A 13,939-nucleotide genomic window follows, 5' to 3' on the forward strand; every position below is an offset into this window, starting at 1 on the left:
ATCTATATGATAGTTGTGAATTCATAATTGGAAATTAATGAATTGGCATTTTGTGAGCTTGGTTAATGTGGCTCTATTAAGGTTAAAGTAGGTTTGTAAATCTGAAAACGTGAGAGCCAAATCCTGTACTGCGATAAAATATCCAGGGTCACTTAGCTGTGAGTCATCTTGTGAGGAAGCCAGCAAGCTCTCCTGGTCATTCTCCAGTCTTTCTAACTTCAGCAACCATTTTGCTAGAAATTAAGGAAGAGGAAGGACAACAGTAATTAATTGCAGGGTTAGAATTGGGATTGTATAAAACCTCTCTTTCTCCAATGCAGAATGAAATAGTATTTTAGAGAAAGTCAAAGACTCAGATGCCTTCTTGATTTTAATACCCTAGAATTATTTTTTCCTTTATGTATGTATTGTCTCTCAGGATTTAGAGAAAGATATATCTTTGATGAGCTGTTTGATAGTATGCAGTATTCTCTGAGTTTGTGCACTTTTTTTCCCTTTTCCCTATTGTCTTTACTATTATACACTGAGTATAGCAAATAAATTTTCATTCAGTTAAATATTAAATTGAAATTCCAGAGAACAATGGAATTTAAATTATACTTATTAAACACTTATTTCATCTTTCTGTCAATACACTGTATATAGGTTGTACAAATAATACGAAAAAATATATTATTGTAATTTACTTCCAAAGCCAAAATTGAGAAAGATAAGTATCATGAGCTCTAAATTTTATTTGTTTTGATTGTATGGTTATAGTCTGTAATATATCATTTATTGATGTGAAATTGTATTTTTGAATTTGTATTTTTCCTTAATAAAAAACTATTTGTTCTCTTATTGGAGGAAACATTGTTGAGTTATAAATTATAATAAGAAATGAAGATATCTATGCCATACTAATGATTCAGATATGATATTTCACCTTTTACTTAACTGTAGCCATATCACGTAATTTGGTGTTTTAATGAACAAGTTTGTTGGCATTTAAATTTTGCACAATCTTGAATTGAGAATTTTCTATATTTTATTATGGCATAATCTTAATCTTAAAAATAGAGTATTTGTGAATTGAGAAATTATATCTATTATTTTCATGCTATCTTATTTGCTAAGTAGGTTTTGTCCTTGTAACAATATTTTAAGGAATTCTGTACCTTTTTATTCTTTTAGCTTCTTCCATGTTTACATGACTTTAAGCTGCTTTTTTTATGGAGTTGAGATTCTAACTATGCTTAATAATAAATGAAGCAAAGTATTTAATGAGGTACCTGGAAAGTATTTTTAATAATTTTGTTCTTTCATTATTTATGTGCATGTAACTAGAAAATTAAGGGTGGCTTCCAAGGGACCTGCCACAAAAGCAGGGGTAATATGATTTCTTCTAAGCACTGAAAGAATGCAGGCAGTGCTCATTATTTCACTCTCCAATAGATATTTTCAGCACTTACTTGTGTGGAAAGTTAGGGCAAATAAGATCTGAAAATAAAATATCTTTCCCAGAAAACTTATTTAAATAATAGGCATTTTAAATAGTTGACGTGTTTTGTTATGCTTCGATAGCCATTGAAAGAATCCTTTTTATTAGCATCTTATTTACAAGTATGATTAGCTTCTATTTTAAGGCTAAATTATTTTCAAAAAATTAACTTATAATTGATATTTGGAATTTCTGTGGATGGTGGTTTTGATTCTCAGGGCAGCCCTCAAAAGACGGTTTGAAACAAAAGTTAAGCAGAGTCGATAGCCTGACCTGACTCTGGGTCTTGGAAGCAGGGGTGCAGGTGGTGCAGGAGTGAGGGGACATGTTTTACTCCATTTCTGTTCTGTAAGGGGATAGGCATTTGAAAGAGGAACATTTTCTTTGGCCACCTTCCTCCTTCCTTTCTACAAAACATGTCACTATTTCCAGCTCATAGGTTTTCTGCAGTGTTCTGTGTAATTTATTTTTAAATCTTTTTTTTTTCATCCTTTACAGATACAAATAAAATTAAACTAATTAGAATGTATGTTCCTGAAAACATTGACACCTACCTTATCTACATGGCAACTGAGATCCTGGAAAAAGGCTGCGAAAACAGGATGCTATGCCAATCTTCATGTGATTCCAGCAAAAAGAGATGTTTCCCCAACTCTGAAGAGAGCTGTTCAAATTCTAAGAGAAAGAAGGAAGAAGTGGGCACTAATACCAAGGTGTTAATTATATGTAGAATTTTCATGTAGTGTCAGATCGCTCAATTTGCATATCTTAATACCAGAATGCTGTATTTTTTGAACTGTTATAAATTCTGATAGAAGGTTACTTTTTAGAAAATCTCGGTGCTGTATTTCCGTTGCTTTTCATAAATCCGATCTGAGAAAAGAGATTTTTTAAACAGCGGGAAAAGAGGAATGTAGTCCATCTATTTAGCTTATTGTATGGGAATGTCAGCTTAAATTTTACCTCTACCTTATATTGACTATATAGTCTGGAAATTCTCTTTCTTTCATAGATACCTATTTAATATTGGTTGTAAGCATATGGTAGTTTATGTGGTTAATGAAAATAAGACCAAATTCTATGATATATACCTCCCCAGATATTGGAATTTGTCTATCATTCTGTTACTCCTCAGGCTCTGTTCCTGTTATAGTGAATCTCTCAGGTACAAGGATAATTGTTGCTCATGGTCCTGGCCATATCCCAGTGCACTTTTTGCATGATCAGAGAAAGACCATGAGTTTAGTATTATTTTTACACGGTATATTTTATTAAAATCAGATGCTTTGAATATTATTGCTCTGTGTGTTATATGAGATAAATAAATAGTCATCAGAGAATAACTATTCTTTGACATTGTGACTCTACTAAATGATTGCAAAGACTTGAAAATTTGACCTTTAATATCTTCCAGGTCTAAAGTTCCATGATAAAAGTTTGTGAAAACTATAATTAACTCAAAAATTACTTTAGTTCCTAGATGATAAATTCAGCATGGTGGCAGGTGGTTGCTACTATTTATATTAGAGAATTAGGGACTTTATTTCAGTTCTAAGTAATCTTTATAGGATTTCCAACAGTTAAACTCCTTTTCTCAATAGCTTAAAAAGTAAGAGGAACTGATCTTTTAAAATTCTGTCCTTCAGTTAGATTTGTATATAGTCATGTACTAGATAACCTAATGAAATTTTATTAAGGAATTCTTTACATTATTTTGGCAATTGAATTAGCTCTAAGAAGGGCATTACTAACACACCACTGTAAAGCAATTATACTCCAATAAAGATGTTAAAAAAAAAAGGGCATTAAAGGAGGTACACGTTGGGCAGGTGGTAGTGAAATTTGGCTGCTATTCCCAGCCTTTTATTTCTGAAATCTATACCAGGTGCCTAAGACCTTATTTTTTTCCCAACTGTATATGTCAATAGGAAAAGGTGTAACTTGTTATTTTTCCTGAATATTGAAGCACACTTATAGTGAAATACTGTTATAACCACACATTAATATTATTGCTTTCCTCCTATTGAAATAACATCATATTCTGAAAAAAGAGTGGAGGTATTTTGTGGGGGGTGGGTGGAAATTAAGCCTACCGGATTCAGCCTTTTCTTTTTCCCCATTTAGGGGAACAAGAATATGGGGGCTAGGAAGTAGATTAAGGGGTGAGTGAGCCAGCCAAAGTGTTTTTCTTTCGTCTGCCTTGCAGTATAGAAAGCTACTCTGAACACTGTAGAGTCTGTTGGAGGCCTGGTTTCAGGATCCTTCATGTGTTAACTTCATCTTCTCTACTGACCTGGATTGTATCCCTTAGTCTATTTCATCTTATGATTATGAGGTTTCTAATAAAAAATAATGTCAAAACAAATTCTTCTTATTAGTTGATGCATTGTTAGGTTTACATCTATTGTGACTGAGGTTAAGATAGAAGCTCAGTCATGCCTATGTTTACTGGAGGAACATTATGTCTTGATAATGGTAGTTCTGATTCAATATACGAAGGTACACAGTGGATTCTTTAAATGTGTAGTTTTTTTTTATTTCTGGAAAGTTTTCTTAAATTGTAGATTTAAAATTTTTGTTTATTTCAGGAAGTTTTTTAAAATTTTACTTTTCAGTATTTTTGTCCCATTGCTTTGCAGTTCTTCTTAACGGATTTCTGCTCTCTATATGTTGGATCTTCTTTCTTTACTGAGCTACAATATCTGTCACTTCTCATGAATTCTTTTTGGCTTTTCATTTCTCTTTAAATTAAACTTTTCTTCTTTTTCACCTTCTATTTCTGTTTGGACACAATCTGTTGTATTTATTGCTATGTTCTTTATAGTTTAATATTCACTTGTATAATTTTTTCTTTTATTTCTAATTCTTTCCAGAGCTTTTCCCCTCACTTTTGAATTTTTCTGATTTTAATTTATGATGTTTGTTTTGAATTATTTCCTTAATGTTTTTCAGCTCATTTTAGGAGGTTACAGTTTTCTATATCTTAGCAAGTCGGTGTCAGATTTGACCTCATAACTTTCTGTTGCTCCTTTTTGTGTGACATTAGTTTTCCTGCACTTTCAAAAGACGGCATGCTTCAGGATAGTTTTTCCAAGTTCCCAGAGCTCTCCTGTTGTTTTTGTGTAGCATTTAAAATAGGGAAACTTGGTTTATGACATACCCCGTTCTGCTACTTTTACTTGGGCTTTCTCTTCCCTTTGCCTCTATTATACCCGTCCTGCTTGATTTTGATTTAACCCCAGCAGTTCTCAGTGTCAGGCCTTCACCTGGAAGTTCATAGGTGCCAGCTGCTCTAGTCACTTAAGACACTGCTGTGGACCCTTTTCCATCGCCTGCTGTTGGGTTGGGCAAAGGCACTCCCACTTTTCAGATGCTGTTCTCAAAGAAACCTTTCCAGTGTATACCTGTGGGCTGTTTGGTTCTCCTGTTCTCAGGCACCTCACTGCCTGCCTCTGCTTTCTCCTACACAGATGCTGTACCATGCAGGTCTTAGGGCTGTTGGTGGTTTTTCCTCACATGCTTGTAGTTTCAGTTTCCTGAGGATACCTTTAATAAACTTAGTTTCTTTGTAAATGTAGATGATGAATTTTTGGTTTTGCTCCCTAATTCTATCTGTTTTAATGCTGGGATTCAGAGAGATTAAAAAACTATGCTGCTGCTGCCACCATCTTCCCAGAACCCTCTCCTCATATGTCACTTTTTTCCATCTTATTTTTCTTGACTGCCTGAGAGAGACAGAGAGAGAGAGACAGAGAGAGAGAGGTCTCATGCCCTGCCACTGAGTTTCATTATAAATTAAAACATACAACATTTTTATAAACTACTTTAAGATACTCAGGAAAAATGCTGGGGGGTAATATTATTATAATCATTGTTAAAATTGAGTACCTCAGAATAATATGAATTTTCTTAAGCTTTGCTTTTTTAGGCATAGTTTGTTTTTTTCTAAGGAAATAGTGCATGTAGTAACTATTTCGTATTCCCCCCAAATTTTAAAGGTTGATGGAAAACATTCTTGTGATTTTTCACAGGAAGATGAGAGTCACAGAAATTCACTAAAACTAACTTCCTGGAATCAGCCATTCAGCGATCCCAAAATTGAAGATTTCTTTGTAGATTCTCATTTACAGGTAAAATTGATGTAATAAAATAGTTTTCATGACAAATATATTATGCTTGATAACTAATATACCTAGATTTATCTTAGTTTTTAGATGAAATTAAATGCAAATATAATGTACGTATTTGCTTACATATATATGGGTACATATAATCAGCAAATGAGTTAATGTTTTATATTCTAAACTTAATGATAGTGGCTTATTAATAGAACTTGGAGTACCAAGTAAGTACTTACTTAAATTTAAGTAAATACTTACTTAAATTTCTATTATGATTGCTGGGAATTTTAGCCTTCTACTAATGAAGGAAATAGTCACTGAAAAGCATTGTTTCTGTTATTAGACCTCATAATTAAAGTCCTCCAGATACTTATTGTTGAGACTCAAAAGATACATTCAGTGTAAGCAAGTGTTTTACCCCTTTCTCAATGAAATAAGCTCATTTTTATAATGATAGGATAAATGCTGAATATCATATTCTATCAATATAAAAATGTTATAGGAGATAAAAGACCTGAAATGATATTAGCTACCAATTAATGAATACCAAGAATAAATCAGGATGTGTTTTGATATTTTGTAACTCTCCAAATAATCCAGTGATACAGTATTATATACTATTATTCTCTTTTTCTGTGTGAAGAAATCAAGGCTTTAATAACATTCATAAGGTCATACATGTAGCAAGTGGCTCAGTTAGAACTCAAACCTAGTTCTGTTTTTTTTAAGTTACTTAGGCTTATTTTATTTATTTATATTTATTTTTAATTGGAGTATAGTTGCTTCACAATGTTGTGTTACTTTCTGCTGTACAACAAAGTCAATCAGCTATATGTGTACATATATCCCCTCCCTCTTGGACCTCCCTCCCACCCCTCCTTCCCCATTCCACCCATCTAGGTCATCACAGAGCCTGTCTGGTTTTAAAGTCCCTGCTTATTCCATAGTATTCGGCTACGGCTACAACAGGACTTCAGGTTTTTTCCTTGGCTCTGTTATTGTTCGGATCTTGTACTCTGTTTTACTTTTTGGCTTTGTTATAATTTTAACTGGTTTCCTTCCTCCAGTTGCCCTTAAACTTTAATTGCAAGCAATGATAGTTGTCTGTGGCTGCAATGAATTTTGATAATAAAATTCTGGGGGGAAGAGTATTTCTGGGCCAGTTTCATCTCTACCCAAATGCCTTTTATCCGTGCCACTTTATATCTCTAATACTTATTATTTCTAAGTCAAACATTGTAGTATCATACAGTGTGTATAAATCTCATCTGTTCTCTTGGTCTTCTCTTCCCTGTGAGGAAATAGGTGCCTGGGAGAAAAGTTGCTATCTTGGCTGGTTTTTTTCTTTAGCTTTTGCTAAAGTGTGAATAGCCCTTTCTTTGGCACTGGATTTATTTAAGTTGGAATAGCTAACAGCTTTTACCTTTTAAAAATATAAGGTCACACAGTTTTTTGTCAAGGAGTTTTTACTTTTTTCCCACCTTTAAATATTTTGAAGCCACTGTTAAACACAGAAAACATAATAAAACATAGCAAGCAGTTAACGAACAATTCATAGATGTAGTCTTCATTCTTGAAATGGAATAAATTATACTGGTATACCTTAGGCTAACAGACACATTGTAACTTAGATGAGACCACCTTACCTTAAAGCCCTCAAATAGTTCCAATAAATAAATTAACTCTCCCAGATTCCAAAGTATAGTCATGTTAGAATGATTTCTCCATCATGTTGGTTTAAGGAGCTAGAGTTCAAGCTGAGATGACACAAATTAATACCATTTTGAGCTTATAGAACTTACCTATTAAAAGTTTTAATAGGTATTAAATTACCTGTTAAAATTTAATGTACAGATAATATAAGTACACAACCACTGCCTTTGGGTTTAATTTTGTTTTCAGGGACCTTTAACTAGGGTTCTGAAGCTTCATTTGGTGCACAGGTCCCCTAAAATTAGGCAAAATATCGTGCATGTGTACGTTTGACTTTTTTTCTCATAAGTGGACCTCTAGTTTTTAGCTGATTCTCAAAAGAGTCTATGAAACAGAACCCTTTTTTTTTTTCATTTATTCAGCAAATGTTCTTTGAGTACCTGTTATGTCTCAGCAACTCTGCAAGGTCCTGATGATGCTTGAACCACTCTCCTAGTCTGTCTACCACTGTAGATGTACAAGTTGTATGCTTTTTTAAATGCCTAATATAACTCTGTGTGTGTGTGTGTGTACACATGCTTAGGCAGATGCCTTTCTTGGAACATTAAATTCACCATTTTGGCCAAGCTAAAGCAAATACACCATGGGACATAGATCTGAAATAATATCCAGTTCTTTCCTTTCCAAATGAGAGTCTACACTTGAGTGTCTAAAAATAGGTTAACAGGATGGCAGGTAATTGCCTAAAAAAATGATACAGTTGATTTTGTCTCTCATGTGTTTATTTTTGGATCCAGAAATAAATTCTGTAGATCTCATTATTTTGTTTTATTTGGAAAGGGAAGGCTTGTGGGTGTATATTCAATAACCTATGTTACTTTGCAACTGAGACACATTTTCAGCAGTACAAATATATATATATATATTTTTTTTCTCTCTTTCTTTCCTATAGACTTCGTCTGAAACCTCAAAGAGAAAATTACCTGAGTGGTTTGCCAAAAGAAATGAGACCTTACCTGATGCCAGCAAGAAATCAACGGCCAAAACTAAAAAGAAGGGTCTTTTTAGTTAAACTGGCAACTGCCAGAGGAATTATGTGTGTCTTGCTGTGTTATAACAGGGAAGCTGTATTTCATTTCTGAAAACAGTGGGGAGTAATATTTTTGTTTAAAAATTATTCTAATCTCAAAGTAAAACTCATCTATTTATTGAACAGCTGGTGTCTTAAAACAGCCTTTTGCAATTCACATAAAGTTGAGTCTTCTGAGAGCCTGAGTGAGTACCTCATAGAACAGAATCTTAGTTTCCTATGAGATTGCTTTAAGAAATCATGTTACTGCCCTGTTTTCTAATCTCTTTACTTACTTCAGCAGTATGTTTGGAATATGTAATGTGCAGTGATTTAATATAGATAACAGATTATCAGTTGTAAGTGATTATGTGTGTGATATGTAATATTCTTGTATTACCAAAATTCTGTCTTATAAATGAAGAACTCATAGTTATTTTACAAATTGTTTTTTCTATTGTTAGAAGAAACTCTTATACACATTTTAAAATGATATTAGTGAACCAGACCAGTGAAAATGAAACATTTCGGGTTCTGTGTAGAGGAAAGAATAAAACAAAGGAGACCAATTACACTAGACAACTATGCACTTTGTATGTTATATACGATTTCTATTATTTTTCAAATAATAATAAAAAGTCCTTAGTACTGAATATTATAAAGATATGTATTTTAAACTTTCATATACTGAATTACCTTGAGCACCTTTAATTTTTGATGATGTCAGAATTTGATTCTAATACCTTTTTATGTAGCACATGTAACTGAAATATACAAAACACATACTGACACTGAATTGGGTAAATCATAGTTGATATAACTTTAAGCAGTTCACCATATGGCATTTAATTGACTTTTTTATAAATAAAAATAATTGTCATTAATAAAGAAGAAATATATGTTTGCCGTAGAAGAAATAGAAAATCCAGAAAAATGAAAAAAAAAAAATCACAAAAGTTCCACTGGTAGGTAATCAGTTAACCCCTTTCATGTATCCTGCCAAGCCTTTTATTTATTGATTGATTGATTTTGGCCGCACTGTGCGGCATGGAGGATCTTAGTTCCCTGACCAGGGATCAAACCCATGCCCCCTGCAGTGGAAGTGTGGAGTCTTAACCACTGGACCGTCAGGGAAGTCCCCTGCCAAGCCTTTTTATATTTACTTCTTTTCTTAGTTTGTTATGAATAATACGTGAATGAATATTCTTTGTAAAGCATTCAAGCTATACTTAAAACATTAAAGTCCCCCATATTCCCGTTTCCCCACATCCCATTACCAGCCCCTTTCCAGAAGGTAACTCCTATTGAATATGTGACGTATCGTTCTCTAGTCATTTCTTCTGCATTTACGTGCCTCTGCATGTGTAGCTGCACATACATTCTTGGTGTTTTTAATTTTAATATTGAAGTATAGTTGATTTAAAATACTATAATCATTTCAGGTATACAACATAGTGATTCAATATTTTTGTAGATTATACTCCATTTAAAATTATAACATATTGGCTATATTTGTTGTACTGTACAATATGTTCTTGTAGCTTATTTATTTTATATACAGTAGTTTGTACCTTTTAATTCCCTACCCCCATATCTCCCCTCCCCATTATCTTCTCTCTGGTGACCACTAGCTTCTGTATATGTGTGAGTCTGTTTCTGTTTTTTATATTCATTCTTTTTTATTGTTGTTTTTTCTACATATAAGTGATAACATACAATGTTTGTCTTTCTCTGCGTGTCTTATTTCACTGAACATATTACCCTCCAGGTCTGTCCATATTGTTGCAAATGGCAGAATATCATTCTTTTTTATGGCTGAGTAATATTCCAGTGTCACTCTCTGCAGATGACATGATATTTATATATAGAAAATGCCAAAGCCTCCACCAAAAAACTGTTGAAACTGATAAATGAATTCAGTAAAGTTTCCGGATACAAGATTAATATATAGAAATCTGCTGCTTTTCTATACACTAATCGTGAGCTATCAGAAAGAGAAAGTAAGAAAACAAAAGTTTTAAAGTTGCCCAGAATAAAATAACTAGGAATAAACTTAACCAAGGAGGTGAAACACCTATACTCTGAAACCTAGAAAACATTGATGAAGGAAATTGAAGATGTTACCAAAAATGGAAAGATATCTTATGTTCCTGGATTAGAATGTTAAAATGTCCATACTACCCAAAGCAATCTACAGATTTAATGTAATCCCTATCAAAATACCCATGACATTTTTCTCAGAACTAGGACAAATAATCCTAAAATTTACATGGAACCACAAAAGATTCTGAATAACCAAAGCAATCCTGAGAAAAAAGAACAAAGCTGGAGGTATCATACTCCCTGACTTCAGACTATACTACAAAGCTACAGTCATCAAAACAGTGCTGTACTAGCACAAAAACAGACATATAGATCAATGGAACAGAATAGAGAGCCCAGAAATAAACCCATGCTCTATGGTCAATTACTCTGCAACAAAGGAGGCAAGAATATACAATGAGGAAAATATAGTCTCTTCAATAAGTAGTGCTGGGAAAACTGGACAGCTACATATAAAAGAGTGAAATTAAAACATTTTCTCACAGCATACATAAAAATAAACTCAAAATGGAATAAAGACCTAATTGTAAGACCAGGATCCATGAAACTCCTAGAAGAAAACACAGGCAGAACACTCTTTGACATAAATCTTTTTTTTTTTTTTTGCACAAATGAGATCATGCTGTATTTAATTTTCTGCAACAACCTTTTTCTATTTAATCTATGATGAAGATCTTTGCATGTCAGTATATATATCGGTCTAGTTGTTTTTTTTTTTTTTTTTTTTTTGTGGTACGCAGCCCTCTCACCGCCGTGGCCTCTCCCGTTGCAGAGCACAGGCTCTGGACACGTAGGCTCAGCAGCCATGGCTCACGGGCCCAGCCGCTCCGCGGCATGTGGGATCTTCCCGGACTGGGGCACAAACCCGTGTCCCCTGCATTAGCAGGCGGACTCTCAACCACTGTACCACCAGGGAAGCCCTCTAGTTGTTTTTTATAGCTATTTACTATGCTATTTGGTGAATATACTATAATTTATATAATCACTTCCTATTGGTGGTTTTGTCATTTTTCTGTATTTCAGATTGTTTCTAGAAGTACAGTTAGAAGAATTAAGCACAAACGTATTATTTGTTACTTACATTTCACTTGAATATATTATGAACATGTTTTTCCATGTCATTAAATAGACTTTCACAGAATCTTTTGGGGGGCTTTTCTATAGTGCAGTGATTCTCCAAGTGTGGTCTGCAGTCCATTAGGAGTCCCTGAGACCCTTCAGGGGATCTGCAGAGGCAAAACTATTTTTATAATACCAAGATGATATAACATTTGCCTTTTGTACTATGTTGAGATTTGCATTGAGGGTGCATAGATGCGGTGAGTAAAACCACTAGCAATTTAGTGCAAATCAAGGCAGTGGCAGCAAATTATTGATTTTATTAATTCTCATTTCTTAAACACATTTTTTCAATATTCATTGTGATAAAATGGCAACTACACATAAAGCGTCTGTGCTATATACCAAAGTATGATGGTTGTCTTCTAGAAAAGCACTTGTTTTATTGTTTGAGTTGTGAATTGAACTAGTTGCTTTTTTCCTGTGGAATATCGTTTTTACTGACAAGAATGACTGATGGAAAATATGATTGGTTATTGCTCCTAGGCGGAGGCATAGGCTTCCTAGATGCCCAACTTCTCCATTTTCCATGAGCTCCTTCTGGGTTTGTTTTTTTTATCCTCCCTGCCTCCCTCCTCCCCTTGCCTGACACCCTCCCACCAGAGTGTGTTTTGGAAGCTGTGTCATATAGATCTGCCTCATCACCAGGTGCAAATAACTGGCACAGAATGACCTCAGAACATTAGAGTATTTACCATAAGAATATATGGACTGAACTCTAATTTCGTGGATGAAGCATCTTTCTTCAGCAGCCTCAGGCCTCAAGTTTGCCTCAGGTTCATTCTTAAAAACAAGGAATTTCTTTTATTGATTGATTGGCCGGGTTCATTCTTAAAAACAAGGAATTTTCTTCCTTCCTCCCTTCCTTCCTTCCTTCCTTCTTTCCCGGGTTCTTTCTTAAAAACGAGGAATTTTATTTATTTATTTATTGGCCGGTTTCATTCTTAAAAACAAGGAATTTTACTTATTTATTTATTGGCCGGGTCGCGACTTGCGGGGTCTTAGTTCCCTAACCAGGGATTGAACCCAGGCCAAGGCAGTGTAAGCCCTGAGTCCCAACCACTGGACCGCCAGGGAAATCCCCAAGGAATTTCTTTTAGCGTACTATTCTTATGCTGTCTCCTCCAAAAATATTAATTACTTTCTCTTCTGTGTTATTTGTCATTGGACCATAGGACCATGATAACAGAGTCAGACAAATCCCTGACATTTATTTAGAATTCAGAAAACTGTGGTCTAGATAGTTAGAAGGAGAAAAGAATAGAGGATTCTTCCTATTCAAAGAGGTTGCTTTAGAATTAACTGAGAGCATGAAAGATCCAGTGGAATGACCTTAAAATCATTTTAGAGCTAACTAGACATTCATCTATCTTATGGGGAGCAAGCAAATGCAAAACCAACAAAAACACTGTAAGAAAGTTAGCTACAGTCTTGATGGGAGCTGCAAACTGAAGTCGTCTCAGCTATCTGAGAAGATGTCCCCATCATTTTGCTTGGGAAGGCAATCCAAAAATCATTGGGATAACATAGTTAACTTCCATACTGGGTAATAAGCATGTTTAAACCTCAGAAAAGATGAGAAATAAGTAGAATACAGAGTAAATTAAACCTTTGGTTGTAATATTTTAGGGTTAAGGAATGATAAGTACATATTTGATATTGTAAGCATTTGTAATGCTTGAGATATTTTAGCTTATTAGAATAACAGATTATTCTTGTGACTCATTTAAAACGTATCATTGAAAAATTAGTAATATATGCTTGTTATTTTTAAGTTGAAATCCTACCGTTTGAAACATTATTGGGATATTTAATAGGAGTTTTAAAATTTGTTATTGCATAGAAATAGTATCGTCAACAAATATCCCTTATAAGAGAAAGAAAAAAAATCTAATATACTTACTAGTAATACTAAGGTTAATATTAATATCTATTTATTAAACCCAGAGCTTTCATTGTTTTTCAGAAAAATTAATAAAACTTCAGCCTCATGTCCAGCTTCATTTTCTAACTCAATTTAAAAAGGTTATTGAGAAGTATGTACTCATTATGTTTCAGTCAATAAATATTTGCATTTATAGTTTTCAAGACAATATGCTGACTTCATAAAAGATGGAACAAATAGGAGAAGCAGCAGCAATATGGTTCCCATGCTTCAGAGAAGAGAAGGTTACTCTGTGAAGAATTAATAGAAGAGCATCTCGCAAAAGTATTTTCTTACAGGAACCAACATGTTTTTTTTTTTTAATTTTTGGCTGTGCAGTATGGCATGCAGGATCTTAGTTCCCCAACCAGGGATCGAACCCATGCCCCTGCAGTCCACTTAACCACTGGACCGCCAGGGAAACTTCCCTGGAAACACAACATTTTTAAAGAAAATATTTATTTCACATA

At 33.9% G+C, this 13,939-nt stretch overlaps 1 protein-coding gene across 6 annotated transcripts in view; it reads left to right on the plus strand.

Moving 5' to 3' along the window:
• The window catches only part of WRN (WRN RecQ like helicase), a 141,753-nt gene extending 128,071 nt beyond the window's left edge, over window positions 1–13,682 (plus strand). For 3 of the 6 annotated variants that reach the window (XM_060291488.1, XM_070044615.1, XM_060291489.2), the window contains 3 exons: window positions 1,979–2,193; window positions 5,479–5,610; window positions 8,207–13,682. In XM_060291488.1, the coding sequence (XP_060147471.1) occupies window positions 1,979–2,193; window positions 5,479–5,610; window positions 8,207–8,326 (467 nt within the window). In that variant the 3' untranslated portion in view covers window positions 8,327–13,682. The remainder of the gene's footprint in view (window positions 1–1,978; window positions 2,194–5,478; window positions 5,611–8,206) is intronic. The other 3 variants (XM_060291486.2, XM_030832657.3, XM_060291487.2) reach the window with 2 other exon arrangements.
• The last annotated feature ends 257 nt before the right edge of the window (window positions 13,683–13,939 follow it).

The sequence above is a fragment of the Globicephala melas genome, chromosome 21, assembly GCF_963455315.2.
Source record: "Globicephala melas chromosome 21, mGloMel1.2, whole genome shotgun sequence".
NCBI classification, from domain to species: domain Eukaryota; kingdom Metazoa; phylum Chordata; class Mammalia; order Artiodactyla; family Delphinidae; genus Globicephala; species Globicephala melas.